The 23,745-nt window shown below is 45.2% G+C and overlaps 1 protein-coding gene across 4 annotated transcripts; it reads left to right on the forward strand.

Moving 5' to 3' along the window:
- Positions 1-131: 131 nt before the first annotated feature.
- Positions 132-23,208, forward strand: ATAD1 (ATPase family AAA domain containing 1). 4 transcript variants are annotated; one of them, XM_042788586.1, is made up of 13 exons: positions 132-227; positions 988-1,689; positions 3,308-4,794; positions 5,254-5,501; positions 7,546-7,721; positions 9,427-9,525; positions 9,809-9,929; positions 11,550-11,750; positions 12,894-13,000; positions 16,006-16,095; positions 18,236-18,286; positions 21,244-21,380; positions 21,965-23,208. In XM_042788586.1, the coding sequence occupies exons 5-13, from the start codon at positions 7,560-7,562 to the stop codon at positions 22,083-22,085; spliced, it is 1,089 nt and encodes a 362-aa protein (XP_042644520.1). In that variant the 5' UTR covers positions 132-227; positions 988-1,689; positions 3,308-4,794; positions 5,254-5,501; positions 7,546-7,559; the 3' UTR covers positions 22,086-23,208. The 4 variants fall into 4 exon arrangements, with proteins under 4 accessions (XP_042644520.1, XP_042644516.1, XP_042644524.1 ...); XM_042788582.1 differs by having other exon boundaries at positions 188-401; XM_042788593.1 differs by lacking the exon at positions 132-227 and adding an exon at positions 567-585.
- The last annotated feature ends 537 nt before the right edge of the window (positions 23,209-23,745 follow it).

Genomic DNA, 23,745 nt, shown 5'->3' on the forward strand with positions numbered 1-23,745 from the left:
GCCGCCACGCCGGCCCCCCCCGCCCCCCCGCTTCCCTCCTCTCCGCCGCGCCGCGCCGCGCCCCTCCCGCTCCCGCCGCCCCGCGGGGGCGAGGAAGCGGCGGGCGGAGGGATACAGGCGGCGCGGCGAGATGCTGCGCGGCGGTGCTGCGACCGGGGTCACGTGGGCGCGCCGCGGCGCTCGCGGCTGCCCCTCCCGCCTCGGGCGGAAGCGGCGGGGCCGTGGAGGTGAGGAGCGGCGGCCGAGCGCTGGGGACGGGGACGGGACCGGGACCGGGGCCGCCTTCCGTCGCCACCGAGCCGCCTGCCCGCCCCGCTCCTACCCCCGAGGGCGGCGGCAGGCGGGCCCCTTCCTGCCCTCGGCGCTCCTGCGGGCTGTGCGGCGCTCGGGGCCCGCGGCGGGTGAGAGGACGGCGCTCCCCCCCCCCCCCACCCCGGGCCTTACCGTGAAGCTGAGCCAACCGGGCTGGCCGGGCGCCGCTTCCCGCCCGCCGCCGGACTGCGAGGGCCTGCTGCCCCCTGCAGCCGCCCGGCCCCGGGGAGCGGGGGCCGCCCGGTGAGGCCCGCCGGCGACCGAACGCGGGGGGTAAGGGACGTGCTGGCCCCCCGTGCTGTTCCCGTGCAGCTTTCTGTTCCCCTTCCTTCCCCCCCCCCCCCCCCCCCCCCGCTGATCACAGTTCTCCTGACGAGGCAGGCAGAGCTCTGTCTCTAACTCTCCAGCCTTTGAATTCCTTCAAAACTTCAGCAGCTGAATCCCGTTGGACAAGGTTCTTCACACTCTGTGCTGAAAGCTCTTTTGAGACTTTTGGGAATTGCTGGTCTTAATGATTTTCAGGAAAATTACCATCAGGTAGCCTGTCACAGCCAGAGCTGCTGAATATAAAGGCTTGCCGCAGTCTCTTGTTAGTAGTTTCCATCTTTCTCATTGTTCAGTAAGGCATGTTTGAGGGGTTTTTATATTTTTTTTTTCCCTTTTGTTTGCAAATAGGTAAAATATTACCCTGCTGAGGTAATACAAAACAAAATGCTAAAGCAGCTTGGAATGTATGACTTCTGTAAAGCATCAGGAATGGAATCTGCTGGCGATCAGCATCTGCTCCAACTGTTAAGGAATCAGAAGAGAACTCACCATATTCAATATGTTTGAAGAAATGTAGGCAAATAAATCTGTAAATTAACCTTCCTCAAAAATACTATCTTCATGTCGCTCTCTCGTTGGCCAGTAAGTAAAGTGAGGGATATCTCAAGGAAGTCAAAGATAACATACCTTCCAAGGAAGCCCATGTAGAGAGAGCGAGAAGGCAGTGGTTTGTTTTATAAAAGGATGGTGGACGTCTCCAAAATCTGCAAGGAACAGAAACAGAAGGAAAATGGAACCACTTCCTATACAACTAGAAAAGAGACACCATAGAAAGGACCAGCCTGATGGGGAGAAGAGAGCCCATGCACCCCTTTTCCCTTCTGTCCATGAGAAGCAGGTGACATAAACAGGGCAGGTATCTCTCTAAAGAACAGATCCTGGATTTAATTTAGAAGTCCACCTCAAATGTTTTTGAGGCTGTCAGGGAAAGACACCTTGTTGAAGAGACTTTGTATCTTGCGAGACCCGTCAGACTCCAGTGAAGATGGCCTTCACAGGAACACGAGTGGGAAATCTCCCTGTGTTTTGCTTAGTAATTGCATTACCCAGGTAATGGCTGTCAGATACGTTTGAGCAGGGCAACTTGGAGGAGAATAGCACTCACTTGCCTACTGGTTGGTTGCTGTGGGAAAGGGGTTAATAAGCAAGTCTCACAAGTAGGAAAAAATTGGATAGAACATGGTACTCTATGAGAAGATTTATTACATAATAATTTTTGCATGCACAAGTTAGGCAATATTTTACAAAACTCACTGTGTTCTGAGGAATAGCAAAAAGGAATTTAAAAGTGCAAGATAAATTCAGTGTCTTGTTTGATCTTTAAACAGCTTTTAGGGGAGGTGCTGAAGTCCGTTTGCAGGTGGCCAGAGCAGGGAGAGGAATAGGAGGGTGAAATGCTATGCTTTGCCTTTAAGGGCTCAAAATAAACTGGAACATAAGGTGGAGGGATTTCCTGGGTTGCTGCAGCCTTCAGCCTTTGCGAATGCTTTATGATATAATTCCCTTCATAAATGTATCAAGTTTCATCTTAAGATCTTTTGCCACCATTATTCCCACCGGGAAGCTGTTCCCAGAACCTTATTCTGATTTTCATGCTAAATATATTTGTGACTAGTCTGTATCCATTTACTCTTGTGCCAGCATAGGCCTTAAATAGCTCCTACTCCACAGCATTTGCCCCTTTTTTACCCTTTGTGTGCTTACAGGCAGAAATGTCCCCCTTAGCCATCGTCTGGCTACACTAAGCTAGCTGAGCTCCCTTAACTTTCCACTCTCCCTCATCCTAGCAACGACTTTCTGCTCCAGTTTCGTTATTATTTATTTCTCTTCGATATAGATGACCAGAGTGGTATGCAGTGTTCCCCAAAGGTATCTTGCCAGTGCCAAGGACAATGGTATTAGTCCCTTCCAAACTCTGCTAGGAGAATTGCTCCCAACACCTCTCAGGGCCTTGTTTTCATGATCACTCTGGCAGCTAATAGTTATTCTGGGATCAATTCCTGTGTGTGCAGTGAGGTCGTACTGTTCCTTTCCCAAACTTCAAATGGATGAAATGAACCCATGAAACCTACTTTTAGGTCCTGGACTCAGAGGTTATCACAGATATGGCTAGCAAATCAAGACCATCTTTGAAGACATTTTTGAAAGTCCTCAGGTCCTAAGACGGCAGCTCTTTTTAACATTGGGCTACGTGTATGTCGCTAGGAAGTTATTATGGCTTAATTGAAAGTCTTTTTGCTAGATTCCCAATTCCAAGTCAGACGAAGGCTAAAAAGCAGTCTGAATAGTAGATCTCTATCCGTGACCTTCTAGTCCTGTAGTCAAGAGCTGCATTTTCCTAGAGTCCAACCAAGTCATCCATACATTTGATTTGATATTTTTCAACTTGGGGGGGAAAATTTGCAATCTCATTTTTTGATATAATAGAAAAAAAAAAAAAGTTCACTTTTTTTTTCCCACAGCTGCAAAACCAAAATTAATAGTCTACTGCATGAGTTTCAACTTATGTTACCACTTTCTAGATCTCTCCTTAAGTAGGAAGCATACTCCAGGATCCAGAGTAGCCAAGTAGCCTGCCAAGTGCTTGGGGACAGCAGCTGCCACAAAGACTTTTTTTTTTTTTTTTTCCCAGTATAAACCCATGATTTCCAGTACATTTCTCTTTCAGACACATACTTCTACTAGAAGTTAGAAATTGAAAACTAAGGCCTGATTCACACTGACAGTGAAAAGGAACGGTCAGTCAGCAGGAGGCTGGTAGTCTCTCCTGGCTCCTGCAGCTCCTGATGGACCTGGCACACGGACAGCACCAGCGATGGCAAAGCAACACCTTGTCATGGCCAGGTCTGTGCAAAGAGGGAAAGCGTCAGGAGGATGGAGACTTCATGGAAGGTTCTGTAGGATCCGCTTCTAGAATGAGTTAAGTCCTATGTTGACCCTTCAGCAACGTAAAGATTTTGAGGGTGTGTATTGAGGAAAGCGGGATGAACTTGGCGTTGCTCACCATTTTTAAGAAATTTCATGACATTATAATGTCTCAATATTTTGAGAAGTTATGACCCAATCCAATCTATGCATTCTGCACAGTATAAACTAGCGGAATCGACCTCGCCTTCAGCCTGACCCTGGTCAGCTTTTGAAAAATAGCATCTCTCAAAACTTAAGTATTTTTCTGCAGAGGATTTCTTTCAAAGGTTACTGCTGCAGCTGTCAAGTAGCAGTGACAAAACGCTGGTTTTGAGCTTTTATTGCTTGTATGTATGTTTTTGTTTCTCCTTAATTGCAACAAAACAGATCACTTTTTTAAGTGCGGGGCGAAGAACAGAAGGGTCCTAAATATTTTCCTACAGTAATGATAATTCAAACACAATAGCGTTTTCCTAGTGCATGAAATGCAGACAGTGAAATTATCCTTTTTCTATTCAAAAGGGGAGATTGCAAGAACGAGTAGCAGTCTCAAATTAATAGCAAAAGCTGTCAGCATCACTGACTGCATCTAGTTAATTTTTAGAACATCAAAGGGAAACTGTTCGCATATTCTACAGAGATTAAAAAAAAAAAGACTCTAGAAGATTGTAATCTTTTTTACTGTCAAAGACTGGAGGAGCAGCAGAAAAGGAAGGCCTTCTGTAAACCAATAGGTGCGTGTAAACATTGGTACGCTTATTTTCTGATTAAATGCACTCTATTTGGAAGAGCTATGGCACACAAAACTATAAAGGGGAAATACTGATTTGTCAGTACTGATGAAGAAACTATAGTTGTTTCAATACTTTTTTAGTTTTGGGAGGGATGGAGGATGGGGGGGGGAGTTGGTGTACATTAATCCAATAAATGGAACCAAACCAAAACTGCTGGAATGGTACTTTGGTAAAATCACAGTCGCTCTGAGAACGTTTTTTTTTTTTTTCACGTGGATTGAATGATGGCAACGCCACGCACCGCCGATGCGGTGGTGGGTGGATGGATCCCACTCGGGTCACTGGAGAGCGTGCCTGGGTGTCGGCATGAGCCTGGTCAGCTGCAGGAAGGAAATTCAGCATCACGCTTTCTACCTGGGGCGGTGTTGGTGGAGAAATCTCAGAGCAGAAGCAGCGGATCTGCTCAACGGGTTCTCACCTGCAATACCCACCGGGAGTTTCCGTGGGCTGCTCGGTGGGTGGAGCATCTGCATTCGTGTACGAGGGATGACATTTAGAAATGACCCATAATAAAATTAGTGTTGTATAAAAAGCTAACTGCTCTTGACAAACAAATTTCCGTCCCTGATGAGCAGGCTGAATTTTGCTAGGAAGCCCCTGGGCAACGTGTGAATTAACAGGTGAGAATAAAAGCTGTAAGGCTTGCTCTCGGGAGGCAAAGCTGGGTCTGGAAGGCTTTAAAACTCCAGTGGCGTTGACACGAGAGCAGAAGGGTTGAAGACAAACAGCCAACATTTTGGATTTGTTAGAGTTATTACAGCGACCTTATTTTAAGCTGCTTTGGACATTTTTTTTCTGTTAGTATGTACGTGAAGTTACTGGTTTCATTACAAGTCAGATTGGAAAACTTGCCTTGCTGTCTCTTAGTAAACTCCCGAGGAATTCTTAAATGCCGATGTTTTTCATTCCGCAGCACCCCAAGCACCGCGCCTTCCCAGCTTGAGCAATAGTTTAACCTCCAACGCGTCGCTGTTTCCGAGAGAGGAGGAAGCGGCGGCTCCGCCCCGGCCGGGCGGAACCTTCGTGCGGCGGCGGCGGGATCCGGCCGGAGCGGGGAAGCGCGGAACGTGCCGCCGCCGCCGCCGCCTGCCTTCCTCCGCTCCCCTCCGCCTCCCTCCGCCCTTCGCCGCCGGCCGCGCGTCCGAGGGAGCAGCCCGAGGGGTGAGTGACCCGGCGGGAGAAGCGAGCGGCCGCCGCTGCTCGCCCGCCCTCCCTCCCGCCCTCCCTCCATCCCTCCCTCACCCGCCGAGCGGCGGGAAGGTCACGGGCGGCGGCGCCGGCCCGGCCCGGCCCGGCCCTCAGCCTTCGCCTCACCGCGCCGCCAGGCCCCGGCCGTGTCGGAGGGGGCTCCCCCGGGGCTGCTCCTGCGCCCTCACCGCCGTGGGGCCCGTCAGGGAGCTCGGCCCTGGGGGGCTGCGTGGGGCAGGGCCGAGCCCCGCGGCTCGGGGAGCGGGGGGGGGATGCCTGCCCCCGGCTGACCTTCCCCTCAAGCCGCCCGGGGGGGGAGCAGAACCGGGACCGGCACCGCTTGTCCCTTTCGGTTTCTCTTGGGCGTTGGAAGCGCGGGCAGGCAGGCAGAGCTAAACCGAAGGGCGGTGGTGGCCCTGCGCACCGGGAGTTCGCTGCTCGCTTACCTGCCCTCGTTAGCTCAGCGGTCGGCCTAGAAAGAGAAACGCTAAAATTCCAGCGGGGTAAGCAGAACTTCATTTAGAAAGGTTCCACTGAAAATTATTTCCCGTTAAAGTTTTTTTTTTTTTTTCTTAGGATAGGTATTCAGGGCAAGGATTGCATAAGAAGCGGGTTTTTATCATTGGGTTTGGGGGCTTTTTCGGAAGCTTTTTTTTCTCGTTCGCTGAATGTATAGCCCTTGTATTTGAACAAATTGGGCTGAAGAGAGCGTGCTGAATCTCCTAGCTCTATATTACTTGCTTAGATGCCTAAGCAGGCAAATTTTACCTGATTTCCGAGCAGGTATGCACAGTAGCAGCCTTGATTTTTAAATTTCTAATCAGACAATGAAGAGTTTAAAAAAACCCCAAACAAAACTATTTTAGCGATCCACACTGGAATATAGCAGCAAGCTGTTGGCATCATTTGGTAAACGTGTCGCAGCACTTCTCCTAATTCCAGCCTGCCAAATCCTTGTAAACAGAACCTCTGGTGTGGCGTTGCCTTGAGTTGGATACACGGGGTCGATACAAAGCGGCTGCTGGTCAGGAGAGGGGGGATTCAAAGATATCTTGGCTGTAGGTAGTCTGGCTTTTCCCTGGCTGACAGCTCCGTTTGGAGACCAGCCAGGGAGCGCTGGAAGCTGCCAAAGGAGTTGCCACTGATTTTGCCCTTGCAGCAGGGAAATCGTGCAGTGAACAAGGAGAGCTTTGAGGATTTTCAAGCAGAAACCCTGCTGATTAGGAGAAAGTGATTGGGGAAGGAGGACCAAAATTTTATAAGTCATTTTTTCAGCCTTTTAGGAAGGTTTTTTTCCTCTCTGCAGCATGCTCCCGTACCTTGGAGCTGCTGTACTTTCTGAGTTTGACCGACAGCAGCCAGCTTTTTACCTTGATAGCTGTGTGCCACATCCAGCATTTTCATTTTTTCAGGGATATTAATAACTCAAAATATATTCTGCTAGGGGCAGGCTCCAGCTTTTAACCTCATTTTATTCAAGTACAAGTTGTCGATGGCTCGTGTCAGCTGGGTGCCTTTCCTTTGGGGAAAAGAACTCCTTGTTTAAATAACGTAATCTTTGTCTCCATGACTTAGCATTCTTGGGTCGATAACAGTCACAAAATATCAGTCTTAATGGGAATTAAGGTTAGTATTGAAATAAAGTAATCTTTATTACTTTCTTAGAGTGTTGTATAGCTGGAAGGAATGCAGATTTTTTGAGGGAAGAGTGAAATCAGGACTTTTTGCATGTAGTCAGTCATGAAGTAAGGCCTCAAATTGTTGCTGCCATTCCTTCTCTGCTTACTGAAAGTGGAAGTGAAACCATCGTTGCAGTCAGTGCTGTGTGTTTTAGTCTTACGCAGTTTTATAGGCTGGGGCTGTGCTATTGTTCAGCTATTTCCTTGTGACTTCGTGGTAAGTTTTATGCCCACTGTGTGCATGGGAAGTAGTTTTTATAAAATGGTGTTTAAGGCAGATGTTTTCTCCGCTTTAATTTTATTTCTTTCTGTCCCTTGCTGTGCTTTTTTACATTTAGTGTGGAGAGACAAAATGGTCCACGCCGAAGCATTTTCACGTCCCCTGAGCCGGAATGAAGTGGTTGGATTAATTTTTCGTTTAACCATATTTGGTGCTGTAACATATTTTACCATTAAATGGATGGTTGATGCCATTGATCCGACGAGAAAGCAAAAAGTAGAAGCTCAGAAACAGGTAGGATTTTATTCATAAATATTTCTGTGAAATGCTGTCTTGTTTGTTACTATTCATACAGCGAAATGTGCTAACTGAAAACTGAATTTGCAATAAGGAACAAAGTAATTGACCAAAGCATGTGGAATAATCAAAAAAACCTAGAATTATTTTTTAGTAAATCTCAGGATCTAGGCTGTTAGTGTTTCAGTGCTTACATTTGATAACGAGTTAAAATTTCTAGCTCAAGGTGGTGGAAAACCCGTTGAACTGGAGCTCAACGTCTTTAATTATCTGCAAGTGCGTGGTCCCAGTGCCGTTCCTGCTTCTAACCACTTTGCTAAGCAGCAGTCACGTTTGAATAATGCTCTCATCAGTCTCTTTGTTGCTGTTTAAAACCTTGAGCAGAGATAACTTAATTCTCTGCTGCTTTTTGGCAAATTAATGGCAGAGACCGGGACTGACTGTAGTTACTCATGGCAGAGAGGAACACTGCTGTCCAAACACCTTTTTATCTAATAGCCTGCACTTTGTCCCTCTCCCTCCTTTCTCCCTCCACCCCAGGAGCAGTCACAGTGCCCTGGAAAGGGGACCAAAAAAGTGAGAAGCCTCATTCCTTATGTTGAACTAGAATGATTCGTGGGAGGGTAATGCTCTGGAAAAAGATTTAGGTGCATTTCAGAACCAAAAGTTAAATGTTTCATTTGGAAAGTGTTGAAGGAAATGTTGCAACTCTTTTTTTTTGTTCTCTGGCTGGCACAAATCTCACAGATTCAAACGGCAGTTCTGGGCAACCTAATTCTGTTTTGGGTGGTTTGTCTTTTTTAATGAAATCTTTAGTTAAAAAATTGGCCCCGCTTTAAAAATCAACTTTCAGAATCTGTGCTAATGCCAGCTATTATATAAGAGGTTGCAATATCCCAAAAGCATGTCAGACTTAACCGCAAGTTTGAGTGTAAAGAGAAACTGAATTGTGAAAGTGTGTTGATGCAACAAATGGCTTTTCCTTTTAAATTGGGAAAAAGAAAACACTGAATACATAGAAAAAATTGACTGGCTTCTGTGAATTATCTTTGGGGTTTTTCTTAAAAATGTATTAGTCTCTCCTTGGTACAATGCTGTGGAGGTTTGAGTTGGGGGGCATGCTCTTTATAACACCATTATATCCCCCATTAAAGCGTGTGCCTATTATTTTCAGGGTTGTGAATGAAGATAATTAAGCATGTGAAAGAACTCTGGAGTTCTATTTAATAACAAGTTTCAGGCTTTTCATCTGAATCTTGTACACAGTTTGTAAGGACCGATGGGCTTTTTTTAAGTGTAACATACCCATATCAACTTTGGGAACTCCTGTATAGATTATGGAAACGATTTTTGTACTGAGTTTACCTGTGTGTCTGCAAACCTGTTCTGAAGAGCAGACTCCATGTTTGAATGTTTATTTTGGTTGCTTTTTGGGTCATAATGTATGACTTGCGGGTTTGGGGGTGGGAGGGCTGGTGTGACACTTGTTTGATGGGAACTGAGACGTATGACTTAGTTTCGCTCAAATGACAAGTCATTAGGAAACAGCAGAACCTTCTACTTCAGAAAGATTTAACCTCTTTTCAGATGTGACTTACAGAGAAGCTTCTCAGACTCCAAATAGCAGTTCTCTAAAACCTATTTTTTGAATTAGGCATTCAGTTTCTTTCTCTGATTTTTCTTGGCATTTTATTTCCCCCAGGCTGAAAAACTAATGAAGCAAATTGGAGTGAAAAATGTCAAGCTTACCGAATACGAAATGAGTATTGCTGCCCATCTCGTAGACCCGCTTAGCATGCATGTAAGAAACCGTTTTCCATGTTACTCCAATGAAAGCATTTCAAACAGGGAAGATCATGATTTTGTCTTTGGATTACATTATTTGTCATATATATGTATCTATGGAAATACATAGAAAGTATTTCTGTAGTTCAAAGTTCAAATTGAATCACTGAGAGCAGAGGGGTTATTTTTCCAGTCACTTGTCTTTTATTTTTGAGGCCTTGCACTACTTTTAAGCTTGTGGATGTTTTTTGTTGGCAGGGACTATAACGATCATTTCTAACACTGTTTTTCTGCATTAGGTAACCTGGAGTGATATTGCAGGCTTAGATGATGTTATTACCGATTTGAAAGACACTGTCATTTTGCCTATCAAGAAAAAATACTTGTTTGAGAATTCCAGGCTCTTACAGCCACCAAAAGGTAGGAAGGAAATGTTACGGATTTATATGTTGTTATTTTAAAAAAAAAAAAAAAAAAAAAAGTTACAATTACCCAGAAGGGAAAGAGGAAGTGGCTTGCCAGTCCCAAGTGCAACCATTAGGACCGATGCCAGGGAAAAACCTCAGGTTTTTCCTCTCCTCATGCTGTGAAGTCAAGTTCTAGTGAATAAGGTTCACCTTAATAAAGAAGTGACAATTGCTTTTCAGTTATTGATATTACATTTTGGTGCACTAATCTATGTAGCTTGCGTTTTTAACTGTCTAAATTGTCTGTTTTGTTCTTATACCCCATCTTGTCCTTTGGCAGAGGTGAGCTGTAACTGTACTGTACGGCTTTGTACGCTTGGCTAATATTTCTACAGTGTCATAGAAACATGAACATGAGATGTCAACGTAAGTTAATTTTGCAGACATCTAGTCCTAGAAATTCCAGTCATTCAGAGAGACAGAGATCCCGTTTGTATTCTGGAGATCCCTTGATTTTCTCTGGAGTTCAGCTGCACAGTGTATTGAGGCAGTAAGAAAATCAGCAGGTGACAAATTAACTTTTCAACAGTAAAACAGAAGTTGAACTCTCTCGGCTGGAATTCTTCCAGCCTTATTTGCTGTATGTTATTGCAAACAAGCAGAATTTGAACCTAAAATGTTGACCAAAATGCCAAAGTTTATATTTACTGCTCTGATCCCCGGAATATTGTCTTCTGAAAATTCTCTGAAAACTATTAATTACTGCCCGTATCTGTGACCATCTCAGTTTCGTGTCCTAAGTGATGGAAAATGAAGCACATTTTTAACTGGTTTTAGTTTTTCCAGATTTCTTTCTGTTTAAGTCACCAATTGGAACTGTCTGGAAAATTATTTTAATGTCATGCTCTAATAAGCTGAAGGAAAAAATTATTTTTTATTTATCTTTCTAAAGCAGACTTTCCATATAGGGCAAGCTCCCCTATTTTATTAGTGGCTTGCACTGTGTGTTTATAGGAAGTCGTTGCTTCAGAGTAATTATGTTTGTGCTCATCAGTCACATAAACAGAGAAAAAAAAAAAAAAAAGTAGTAATTTTCTGTGTTTCAGGCTTGTTTGACCTAATTTTTTTTTCTATAAATTGTTTTCTTTACAACTATGTTAGAAGATCACTACTGTGAATTCTTTCACTATGACGTGTTTAAAAATAATATGAGGTGTCATTTAATTGTGAGTAATTTGTTTAAAATGTTTGTGGGGCTCTTTTTTTTTTTTTTTTTTTTTAATCTTCCCCCTTCTGTGTTAAATTTTATTAGGAAGGCTGAAACTGAAATGCTCCAGAGCCATATACAAGGCCTGTCAAATGCTTACAGAAAACAAATAGGCTTTTAGTTTTATGTAACCTGTACGGTCACAATAATAAAAAAACAGTCATCCTTCAGCCAAGTGTCTCCCTTTGGTTTCACCGTACCTGTTTTAAGATATTCTTAGCTTTAATTTTATAATAAGGATATCTTAAATAACTCTGTATTCGATTTGGTGAAACACTCTGTAACTTGGTTTCTTATCTTTTAAAACTTGGATAAAATACAAGCCTGGACGCTGTCGGGTCTGTCATACCAAAGCATGTTTTTCAGGAGTACTTCTCTATGGCCCTCCTGGCTGTGGCAAAACGCTGATCGCCAAAGCTACAGCAAAGGAAGCAGGTTGTCGATTTATTAATCTCCAGCCTTCAACACTGACGGACAAATGGTATGGAGAGTCTCAAAAGCTGGCTGCTGCTGTCTTCTCCCTTGCTATCAAGCTCCAACCGTCCATCATTTTTATTGATGAAATAGGTAAAAATCTCTCTTTGCTTGAAAGTAACTATAACAGAGTGACATTAAACTGTAGGTTCAAGTTGATGTTCGAGTATATTGATCTACTGTCATCTTTTCCTTAGAAGGGGGGATAATGGAACAAGGTTCAGTAATACAAATAGTATTGTAGAGCAATGGTGGCAAATTAGGAAAAGGTGTATTTCTTCCTCCTGTTAGAGGAGGAAATTAGAAGTAGAACAAGTTGCTGCTTATTTTCAGTTGGGCTAAGGTGGTTCACAAGGAGAGCTTTTCTTCTGTCCAGGGAACTAGTTATTCAGGAAACCCATCACCACATACACTTCAGTGCTTCTGCCATGAAGGCACGTAATAGAAAATAAAGTACAGGTTTAGGAGAGCTCAGGAATAATAGTTTTTAATAAGACTGAAGGAGTAGGAGGGGGGAAGCTCAGCTGGGAAAACAGCCAAGGTGCCAGTTGTTCGGTGCATTTGGACTTGTCGCATCCGTGTTTAAGTCCCTGTGGACTTGGGCAGTTCAGTTAAAATCGCTCGTTGTCTCATAGAGCGCTTCTTGGAGCGAGTCGTACAGTTGGCAGAAACAGAGCCTGATGAAGCTTTTACCCTTTCCACAAGTCAGGTTTAGGAAGGGGCCGCATTCTTAAGATACCTTCTGTCCTGTTGTATAGGTGTGAAAAACGTGGTGCTTTCCCAGCTGTTGGAAATTCTTTAGGCAACCGCTAGCAGAGTTAGAGCTCCGCATAACAAAGTGTATAGCCTACTGTACGTCAGTCCTGCAGCTGGCTGTTCTCCTGTGCTTTGGTGTCTTCTGGCCTGCCAGACTCTGAATGCTTCCGTCTCTGCATGAGAAATTAAGTTACACTTTCCATGAATTCAGGAAAGTGTAAAATTTGGAGCGTGACATTTGGGACAGTGTCATGTGATAGGCACATACTCGTGTAATGTAGTTTGAAAGATGTGCTTAAAAATATGGTGAGATTTCCCTTTCCTGTTCTTCTTCATAAGAACTATTTTTCATTTGTTGACAATGTTTATTGAAGTATTTCTACGAGAGACACTAGCACAAGTCTGCACGTGAGAAATCAAACAGCGTAGTTGCTGTGATAGGCTTGAAAGTAAACTGCTTGACTGAATTCTTGACTACAGATTCCTTCTTGCGGAGTCGATCGAGTTCTGACCATGAAGCTACAGCTATGATGAAAGCTCAGTTCATGAGTCTGTGGGATGGACTGGACACGGATTATAACTGCCAGGTAAGTACAAAGGATTACGAGAAAAGTAATGTGGTTCTTCCCTCTTGGTTATTGTGCATTGAGCCATTTGGGAAGAGTAGCAGATTGCGTGTGATAAGAATTGCCAGAAGGATTTCTTTACCTGTCAGTGTTCGTGATTATGGGAATTGTATATTACGGGAATGACAGGAGGTCCACTAATCATTTTTTCTTCTTGAGAAGACTGCTTTTGGAGGTATTTTGGTTTTAATTGAGATGTTATTTTCAGAAGTGCCTTAAGTCCCAATAATACAGCTGTATAGTTTGAGCTGCTAAAATTAGGAGTCTTTAAACTGTTTTGAAAAACACTTTGTCAACAGTATTTTCTTCAGGTGCAGGGAATCTTTGATTTCAGGAAAGGTATTGAAAGATCTCTCAGATCTTTCAGTTCATCCCAGTTGGAGGTGGGTTGGTTTGTTTCCAGAAAAGCATTAGACAAGCACTAGACTCTCGAGTTAATCAGAAAGGGTAGAGAAGTTCATGTTATCAGAAGACAAATTCTACTAAATGGAGCCATGCTTCTATCCCGTTGTTCCTGTATGCTTCTGTCCCCCTCCCGTAATCTCAACAGAAATACTCTATTTAGGAAAGAAAAAAAAAAAAACTATGAAAGCTGCTGGTGCTGTAAAAACACACAAAAAGAAAAACATTTATGAAATAAATTAGCGGAGTGTAGCATGGACTTATGAAATAAATTAGTGGAGTGTAGCCCACTTGCTGTGTTTCTGAGCTGTCACCTGGAGCAGCCTTTTTAAGGTCTTTAAAAAGGATGTTTATTCTCCAATTTAAAATTTTTCAGCCTTTTTTTTTTAATCTGCATTTCTCTGTGAATGGGTTCCGTTTCTCTGACCTCCATTAGTTCTTTCTTTGCAAAATCTGCTTTTCCTCCTCTGTCAGACTTGTGCTAAAGACATTTTTTTTAGTTGATTTTTTTTTTTTTTTTTTTAAAACTTAATTGAACACAGTGAATATATATACACGGAGGAGCCTTAAAGCAGAGTGTTTGCTTACTATGAGTAAGAGGCCAATGGTATGAACATTTAACTGGAAGCAAATATGATCTTGCAAGCACACATTTCTTCCAGTGTTCTAATGTATTCTCTTTTTTTCCCCAATATACAGACAACTTCTGGGGGCAAGTCAAATTGTTCATTCCCAGCAGTAAGACAATATGTGGCCTTACCCATCTCTCAAGTTCAGCCTCATCTCTCAAGTCAGGCAGAGCCTGGACAAGTCACTCTTGTCCTTTACTCATGTTCCTGTGCAGGGTAGGGAGCCACCCAAGTCAAATGCCATGCAACCAGTTGGCTGGACACACCCCAGGGTTTGATTCGGGTTTCTGGGGAGTTTTTCAGCAGGAGTGGTTTGTTTCAGTACGGTATTTCGGGCTCCTTCCCGAGGTGTCACTGCAATTCAGGAACTGTTCTTTAAGCGGTGGTTTTGACATATGCATTGTCTCAGTTTTTGACAGCCAGCTTGCTGGGCTCTTTTGTTAATTACAAACGTTTCCTTGGGAGCTTTGCGTTGCTTGTTTGATTCTTGCCAAACAAATTTCCTTTGAATAAGGAGAATATTTGGCTTTTGTTACAGTAAGAAAAATCCCAAACGCTAGGAGGAAATTGTAAATAAGGGTTGTGATGGATGTTACCTGTTCCTGTGTGGATTGCACGTGACAAGCTTGTTCAGCTTTGGGCTAAACCTGGCGGGGATATAGTCTGGAGTCCAGCAGGAGCTCGGGGCGCAGTGCCTGTAAAGCAGAGCTGTGCTGCTTGAAAGGGCAGTTGAAGCCTGGAAGCCGCGGTTGTGCCCCGGGGGTTCCCCAGTTCGCAGAACCTTTGGACGAAGCTGCTTTTGGGAAGATTCCTCAGCTCCTGCAGCAGGGTGGGAGCAAGGTTCTGGGCCCGACGTTGGGTCTGGCTGCAGAAGCTTCCCGAGGGGAAGCACGGCGTGGGCACGGTGAGGCCTCTCTGCCAGAGACAACTCCGCCAAACCTGAGTGCGTGTTCGGCCTGCAGGCGAGGGCAAAGCACTTGCACGCCTAATGCTGGAGCCCTGGCAAAAAAAAAAAAAAAAAAAAAAAAAAAAACCAAAAAACCAAAAAAATGTGCTTTTTGTGTAGCGATTTGCCACCATATAATGAAGCCTCTAGGTGGCAGGGTGACTCTGCTCCGGGACGTGCAACCCCGCCTGGCCAGGGGCTGCTGGAGCTGCCAGGGCTGGCTGCGGAACAGTGACCCCAGACAAAAGACCAGAAGCATGTCAGGGAACTGTATGGATAGGAGATTAATTTCCCTGACATTTTTCACTTTTCGTGACTAGGTATTTACAGTGTACATAACTTACACTAACAAATGAGTAAACAGAGCTGAATATGAACGGGAGGTAAATTTGTTCTTAAACTAATAACTGGAATGCAGTCAAATGAGGTGAATACTCTCCTTGTAGTGAACCTGGCTGGTGTACGTTACGCTGTACCAGTGCATATAGGTTCTTACTGACTTCTAATGCTTTTTTTGGCATTATAAAAAAAGAAGCATTTTCATGCATGGGAAAGCTGCCAGTTTGGTCATCCTGGTGAACTGATTGCTTTTCTATTTTCAGCAGAGTGCAAATACGCCACATTTTTGTTAATACCTTACCAAAACATCTCTCCAGGCCACCAGGAACTAAAGAGACATTGCCAAGACTTACAAGGAGAAGTTTTGGGTTACTGCTGAGAGTTGGAGCTTTCCAACTGGGCTTAGAAGGCTTCAGACTAACGTAAAAATCTCCACCCAGATGGTACTCTGTGGTACCAGTGCTCCCTTAAGCTGCCTGTTTAAATCCAGTTGCTGAAATCAGTACCAAGGAACCTTATGTAACTTCTTAAAATGTCGATGTTCTTGATAAAGTGTGGAAGAGTCACAGGTTTGGTTTTGAAACTCCAGTACAGCGGTGTTTCCAAAAGCTGATTCCAGGCTGACTAATTTTTCCTCTTGGTGTACCCAGGTGATTGTGATGGGAGCCACCAACCGTCCTCAGGATCTTGACTCTGCAATCATGAGAAGAATGCCGACCCGGTTTCACATCAACCAACCTGTAAGTCACGCCAGGTTTGCCTGAACAGTATGCCTAGAGGCTGAGCTACAGGCAGGTGCCTCGTCGGCCAGGAAATGCATGTCTCTTGGGTTTGGTTTGGTTTGTTGTTTTGGTTTGGTTTGGTTTTTTTTTTCCTTCCACAGAAATACTGTAATATTTTGATCTGGTTCTGGTTTTTTTAGAAGCGCATATATAACTTTGCTTTTTTAAAGTGAAGTTTCTCACAGAAATCTTGATTCCTTGGATCTTTTATCTGAAACGGTGCCGTGCACTCCGCGAGCTTCCCACCCGTTCTCTGTAAGAATGGAGTGGCTTAGATGCTACGTTCTGGAAAGAACTTAGCTTTACAATCACAAAAAAGCACAGAAGTGACTTGCACACGCTTGCCTACGGGGAGGGTGGCACCCAGATCAGTTAGTGTCAAGGAGCAGGTACATATCAACTACCTTTTGTACCTTCTTGACACGCAGTGGTTTAGTTTTCGAGGATAGCAGAAGGAATGAAATCTGCATACCATTGCCCACGTTCTTCTCAAGCCTTTCCATAGTCAGGCACTGCAGGCAGTCTGGGAAACTGGTTTTATTCCACTTCTGGTTTAAGACAAACAGGCAGTAATTAAGGTTTTCGTCAATTATGTCAGCCTTCACAAGGTTGCCCGTACTGTAAATGCTGCCATTGCCATCCTTTCCAAGGTATTTTTAGTGTCCTTCAAGCACTTCACGATATCGCAAGACGTTTTTGTGTCAGTATTATAAAGACTTCAGTATTCCCTGCTGGCTACAGAAATACCCTTCGTTATTAATTTTTTGCAGAAACTTAGAAAACTGGAGGAGGAAAAGTCTTACTGATTGTGCAAGAGAGTCGTCGCGTTCCCAGGCCCATCTTGTTTGAACTGGCTTTCGCTCCTTGTGGGCGGATATTTTTCGACACAAAGCATTTCTAACATAGTATCTGCTTTTCTGCCATGCCTCCTCCTAGGGTTTCAGGCACTTTCCTCATCTTCAAGTTTTCCTTGAATTAGTACAGGGCAAGCATGTGTATTTTAGTGCTTCATCGCGTTTTTTCTCTCTAGAACCATGGTTAGAAGGGTGAATTATCTGCAGGTAACAGTGCCTCAGGAGATGGCAGGGGTTGCTTCACTCTCCTGGGGCCAGAATTTCGACAGGAAATGTCATTTTGGGCACAGGCACCTAACTTTCTGTACCCCACTACAGCTATCTCATTAATTTATCGTTTGTCTCTCCTTCTTGTCTGTGGTACTTTGCAATACAGCCAAGACTGGTTACAACTCTTTTATTGAGGGCCAGTGTAATTTATGGGCTGTGGATTGGCAGTGGGCGCGTGTTGTACTGCTGTAGAGCAGCTAAAGCCTTGCAGATTTTGTAACTAAGTTTGAGATTAAAATGGCCAAAATTACTCATAAGAAATTATCTGCAAGGCAGAGGGAAAGGGAAGAAGTTTTTTTTTCAGACAGAGTATCAACTGTTCAGCTGCCAGAGTATCTACGGGGTAGTTTTTTCCCTTTTTAACAGCAAAAGCGAATTCAGGACAAGTTTGGGTTTGGGAGACACAAAAAAAGAGTCTCTTTGCTGTCTGTGTTTTACCTTGCTCTTAAGGATATGCTTTGGACTGAGCTGTTTCTTTCAGTAACCTCATCACAGGATGTGAATTAGAGTGCTTAACATTTCCTAAGCATCACCTGCAGAATTACTTTTTTTTTTTTTTTTCTTTTAAGCAGAACCCTTTATCTTCTTCATTTGCTTTAGCAGTGTGTTGGAAGCATCTCCTAGATCTAGAGAGTCTGCCCCTCCGTTAAAGATGATGGGAAATCTCTGGAGGCAGCTACTTTCACTTAGGGCAGAGTAAGACTAAATGTCAGTGCAGTTTCCCTTTCAGTGCAGTTATTGTATGTACTCGGACGTTTAGTTTCATGGGCTCCTGCAGCCAGAGCACCCTAGGTCTCGCTTTGCTGAGTGATTTGCCATCAGATAAGTTTCCTTAGTGTGTGCCACATCTCTCCTTTGAGGGATCAGCTTGTGCCACGGAACTGTTCTTGAAAGCCCATGCTGTGCAGTATTGAGAGAGATGTCACAGACGTTCACTTTTGTACTCCAGTAACTTTAATCTCTTTTGCTTTAAGGCCCTGAAACAAAGAGAAGCAATCTTGAAGCTCATTTTGAAAAATGAAAATGTAAGTAGACTTCTTTCAGTGGTTAATTTGCTGCGTTACTGTTGTGAGTGCAAGCTCCGGAATTGCGGAAAGCGTGGTTTGTAATGGCCTGTCTTGGAGTAAGGTAGAGATTACCTACCGGGGTATTTCTGGTTATCATTTAGGAATCTGTTGCGGTTTTAGGCGTGGCGTTAAATTAAAGCAGTAGAATTGCCTACTGGCTTAAGCATGAGCCTCAGTCAGAGCAGCAGTCATGGATTTTGTGGTGAATCACCATCTCTGAGGAAAACTGCTTAATTTCTCTGTCTCCATTTTCTTGTTATAATACAAGATAATCTGTTTATCTCTAACGATGCTGAAGGTGAATCATGTTTGGAAATCACTTTGATCAGTGAAAGTTCCTGACGTCATGAAACAAGGAGGAGAGAGACTGAATTTTTTTAACTCTGTACAGTGTGTTGGCTCAAGTCAAGAACAGAGGAATGACGTGTTTTGACAGTGCTGCCTTCTGCACTTTGATCCCTAGCTCATATTTCCTTCAGAGAAAAACTACTCCAGATATTGTTACGGATACTGTATGATGTTCGTGTCACCATCTGCATTCCAAGATGAGGGGGAGGAGTAGCTGTGAGCGTATCTGGCAGTGTCTCTTGGCAGGATAGGGGACCTGTGTTATCGGAGGTTCCTGCCAAATTTAGCCCACAGCACTTAATTGTCTTGAAGTTAATGTTGCAAAGTGTCTCTTGGTTGAGATCTACCCTAATAAATACTAATTTGTAAATCCAAGTTACGTTTTTTTCAAGCAGGCCTAAAAATCCCAGCTCATCAGTACGAGTGGCTGAGATACTGGGGAGGTTACTTTGCAAGTGGCCATTTTGGATTGTTTATGTAGGATTAGAATGTAGGTTGGCTTTTTTGCAAAATACTTGACACCTAGGTGTGAAAACGGGACTGCTACAAGATGCCAGGGGCGTTGTGGAGGAAGAGCAGACCTATTTGCAGAAAATCTCAAACAAACTAAAATGTCTCTTGCGAGTGGTGATTTCAGACCCAATTTGCTCTTCAGGGGCTGATAGGGCGGTATGCTAAATAAGAGACTCTCTGAATACAGGCTCCCCAAATATCTGCAGCCACCCAGCCCTTGCACACAAGTGGACTGTGGCTCCTTTGCCTCGGTGTCTGGGCTGGGGAGTTCCAGCACCTTGGCCTCAAGACCTTCAGCAGAAACCTAAAACCGGTCGTGAATGTGAACCTGAAAGAGCACAAGGTGTATCGAGCATCTGACAGTGAGTTGCAGCCACACAAATAATGTTTTTTGAGGGGAAGGGAATCAGCCTGTATTGGTTATCCCACAGCAGGAAGAATTGGATCTTTCAAGTATTTCCAGCAAGGGTGACAGACTTCTTGGCGGTGTAGTCATGCCCTCTGTTTTCCTTGCCTGCCTTAAAATCTCCTTTCTCACTCGAAGGGAAGTCCCTGTGAATGCCTGCTACGCAGCATCCCTGTTTTTTTGTATCTTTTTAGCCAGCTGCATTGCTCCGTTCAGCTTTTGACGTGGCCTTCAGCCCCGCTCTGAGCCCATAATGTTGCAGACCCACAGCTGACTGTAACTGGCTTTGGTGCTTGCGTGCGGGATTGCACTTTACAGCCAAGCACTTCACAACAGCCAGGCTGCAGTGTCTGTAGGAGGCACTTCGGCCCAAAAAAAAGCTGCTGCTTTTGCCTTATTTTCCATGCCTGGTTTGCCGGGCGGCTCGGTCTGGATCCAAACCCGAGAGAGCGCTGCGTGCCAAGTCGTTGGCCAGGGAGCTGGGGCTCCACCACGAACTCCAGATGCCAGCCAGCACTGTTTTTCCAGAAAAGTGGCAGGGCTGGTGAAGATTTGGCAGGGTGCTCAGCAGCTGTCGGTTGTCGTGGGGAGCGCCCGGGTCAGAGGGGGTAGCTGGAAGCAGCACAGGTTACACCTGGGGCTTTGCCTTCATCCACCTCGGCATAGTTTCCCTTTCAGAAGAAGTCATCCTGTAATTTCAGCCTTTTATTAGGCTAGTTTGGCTTTAACTCTCTGAAAAGGAAATACTAATGCATTGAAAAATGTGCCAGAAGGAGCTGTTATCAGAGGTGCTGTAAATGGAGTGAATAAACACACAGGTCTTGGCCAGAATGAGTTCAAGCCCCTGACGCCGTGCGTGGAGTTAAGACACATTGTTTTGTGCTTCGGAGTTCCCCGTTTCATGGTTGTATAAAGGAGGAGCAGTTGTTCAATAATCCAGCAGCCCACTCGAGCTTTTGAAGTTCTCCTCCTGCACGGAAAGGTGGCAACAACAAAACTGGAAATGTCACAGGAACTTTTTCCAGCCTTGCTGTGTTACTGGTAAAAAGACATGTTTATGAAAACAGAACGCACTCTGTCAAATAATGTCTTAAAAAAAAAAAAAAAAAAAAGGGGCTGTGGCTGTGAAAGGACACTGCTGGGTAGCGCTCACTGTCTGTAGGTGAAAAGATGCACATATAGGGTCTGATTGAGGCCTTTACCAAAAAAAAGGCAGTTTTGTTGCAGGAAACTTGTGTGGGCATTTGGGAAAATGGGTCATTTTTTTCCTGTGATCCAGTTTTTGCCATCCAGTAGGCTTCCCAAGCCACACAGGAACTTTGTCAGTAACAGAACATACCGATCCGATGGTTTGCTTTCATTTGCCTGGGGTTTTATTTTTTGTTTGTTTGCTTGTTTGGTTTTTTTTTTTATTATCAGCTGCAGAGTTTTATGAGATGAAGCATCAGTTTCCCTTATTACTGAACTACTTGGAGAGTTCAAAGTGCAAGTTAATAAAAGAATTTTCTTTTAGCTCTCAAAACCAGTCAAGACTGAAAAAATCTTCCATAGGCAGGTAAAAATACTTGGAGATGACTGTTTCTCGTCCTTGGTGAACAAAGCAAACGGCTTGAGGCTTTTCATGCTCTGACCTTTTTGCTTTTGGCAGGTGGACAGGCACGTAGATCTCCTAGAAGTTGCTAAAGAGACCGATGGCTTCTCGGGCAGTGATCTGAAAGAAATGTGCCGGGATGCAGCACTGCTCTGTGTCAGGGAATACGTTAACTCTGCTTGTGAAGAAGAGACGTACGTGCCTTTATCCTGTCTGTTACGATAGCTGAGCAGCCACTGTGAATGCTCCTGATGCTACACACTCTCCAATCACCACTTTAGATTTTCTGATTGGAACTGTGAATTTATAGAGGTTTAAAAAACCTCGCTGTGATTCACAGGAAGCCAGAGGTTCTCCCTTTCTTGACAAATTGCCACTATACAACAAAAAAAAAAAAAACAACAACCCCGACAAGTGTTCCCCTTATTCACTCTGACGATGAAAATAAGACCGTGTGTTCCACGGGGTCAAGCTTGAGGTGGCACGAGCCAACAAGCGGCGAGGGTGGCACTGTATTACCGGCCTCACGTGCTGGTGCCACTCCTGGGTGTGTTCAACTCCCCTGGGTGTGTTCAAGTCCCCTGGGTGTGTTCAACTCCCCTTGCTGGGCTCTTCCCCCCCGATCAGCTCCCGCTCCCGCAGGCGATGGTGCGTGGGCCGGGGCGGGATCCCAGCGTCGTGCCGGATCGGGGACTGCGCGTTGTTTGAACAGCTGTTACACAGCACCCGAATCATCATCTTGCTTTTTTTTTTTTCTTCTCCTTTCTTCCTTTCAAAGCCACGACGAAGATGAAATTCGGCCCGTGCAGCAGCAGGATCTCCACAGGGCGATTGAGAAGATGCGAAAGTCGAAGGATGCCACGCTGCAGAATGTTTTGATGCACGTTAGTTTAGATTAAGACACCAAGGGTGTGTTTGCAGTTTCTGATGTGATTTTTAGTTTGCCTTCTGTAATCAGTTAGCAAAAACAATGTCGGGGGGGTGGGAGCGGGGGGAGGTGTTCCTTGAATAAGGGAGTTCCGTTTCTGGAATTGTTTTTTTTTTATACGGCCGGTTCTAAGTTATTGAAATCCAGTCACGCGCGAGGAGAAGGGCAGCGCCCGGTCACCAGGTGGAACAATTACAGCCCAGACCAAGCGCAGCCGCCCGTGTCCTGTCCCGTAACTGAGAGGCTGGTGCAGCCTCACAGCAGGTCCGGACGTGGCGCACGGGGCCACGAGCCGCTCCCGCTTCCTGTATAGACGTACGAGCGCGCGTGTCTGCGTTACCTGTACATAGCCACCCAGTTTTTTATATATAGACACCACCTGTAGATAACTCGCGTATGGAAAACCTTTTCTACTTCCTGGATCAAACCGAATCAAGAGATGTATAGATTAAAGATTCGTCGATACTCGGTTCACATTTACTCCTTCCTTTTAGCACCCAATACGGAGATAGAAATGCTGCTTCTAGAAGGACTTGCGGGCAAAATTTGGAATGTTACTGGTTTTTCTTTCACGTGACCACCGGGAATCTGGTGCCGTTTAGTAAAAGGCGGTAAACTGCTGTAAAAATGTTTGAATACTTTTAATTTTGTATGAATTCTGCTTTTTTGCGGCTCTTTAAATGAACGCCCCTTTTGTTTTTATTTTTCCCTCGATGCGAGTAATTAGAGTCGAGTCTTAACTGGTCCTTCATGAAGTCCCACCTATTATAAGCTCTCTGGAATTGTGGCTTTCTGATCTATTACGCGTTGCAACGAGGGCTCGCTGCTATTTAATCTCGGGAGGACCCCCTGCTGCACCGTGCCATCCTACCACGAAGCCTCAGTCGCGTCGCTCGGGGGCGCGGGGGCCACGGTTCCCGGTGTTCTGCTCTGTCACCTGCTCTGATCGGCGAAACCCGGGGGAAAGGGACGGGGTTCGGGTTTATAAATGTGATTTAGCAACGTTCTCCTGTACTTGCTGGCAACAGTTTCGGTAAATTCATGTACTGTTATGTAGTGATAAAGGCAAAGGGTTAAAGATGTAAGTGGCAAAAGCGTTTTGGTGCTGTTCTTGTCGGTAGGGCTCCAGTAACTCGATTCTCCTTCTGACAGTATTATGAATTGTGCGCTGGCCCAACGCAAGGACGTCGCCGGGGTTGGTCGAGCCCCGGGGGCAGCCCAGGGTGTCGCAGCTCCGCGGGCCCTCGAGGTCAGCAGCGTGAGGCGAAGGTAACGATGGCAGCTGCGCCGCGGGGTGACGTGAAGAGGGCTGGAGCCGGGCGGCGGGTGCTGAAGGCGGCCTCCAGGGAACACACCTCTGTCCCCCGTGTCCTTCCGTCCGTCCCGCTGGCTGCGGGACGCACCGGCTCTTAGTCTGACTCAGTTGAATATCCTCGGGTGCCAAAGGTGTGCTGGGGCTCCTCGGGGCTGCAAGGCAGCGCTGCAGGCTCAGGGGACCGATCCGAGGGGAGGTGCGGGGTTATTTCGGCGGGCCCCTGGGGACAGCTCCCGCAGCAGGAAGGACTTTTCCGCTTTTCCAAGGGCTTTTCCGTTCTTGCCAGCTCCCGCTGCTGCTTTGGGAGCCCTTGTCT

The sequence above is a fragment of the Tyto alba genome, unplaced genomic scaffold (genome assembly GCF_018691265.1).
Source record: "Tyto alba isolate M040663 unplaced genomic scaffold, T.alba_DEE_v4.0 Super-Scaffold_1, whole genome shotgun sequence".
In the NCBI taxonomy this organism is placed as follows: Eukaryota; Metazoa; Chordata; class Aves; order Strigiformes; family Tytonidae; genus Tyto; species Tyto alba.

Bases quoted from the DNA above. Each gene is read 5' to 3' on its own strand.
- ATAD1 (XM_042788586.1), top strand. From the start codon at position 7,560: ATGGTCCACGCCGAAGCATTTTCACGTCCCCTGAGCCGGAATGAAGTG. The intron at 13,001-16,005 runs GTAAGTACAAAG...TGGTGTACCCAG, and splicing joins ACACGGATTATAACTGCCAG to GTGATTGTGATGGGAGCCAC. The intron at 18,287-21,243 runs GTAAGTAGACTT...TGCTTTTGGCAG, and splicing joins TCATTTTGAAAAATGAAAAT to GTGGACAGGCACGTAGATCT.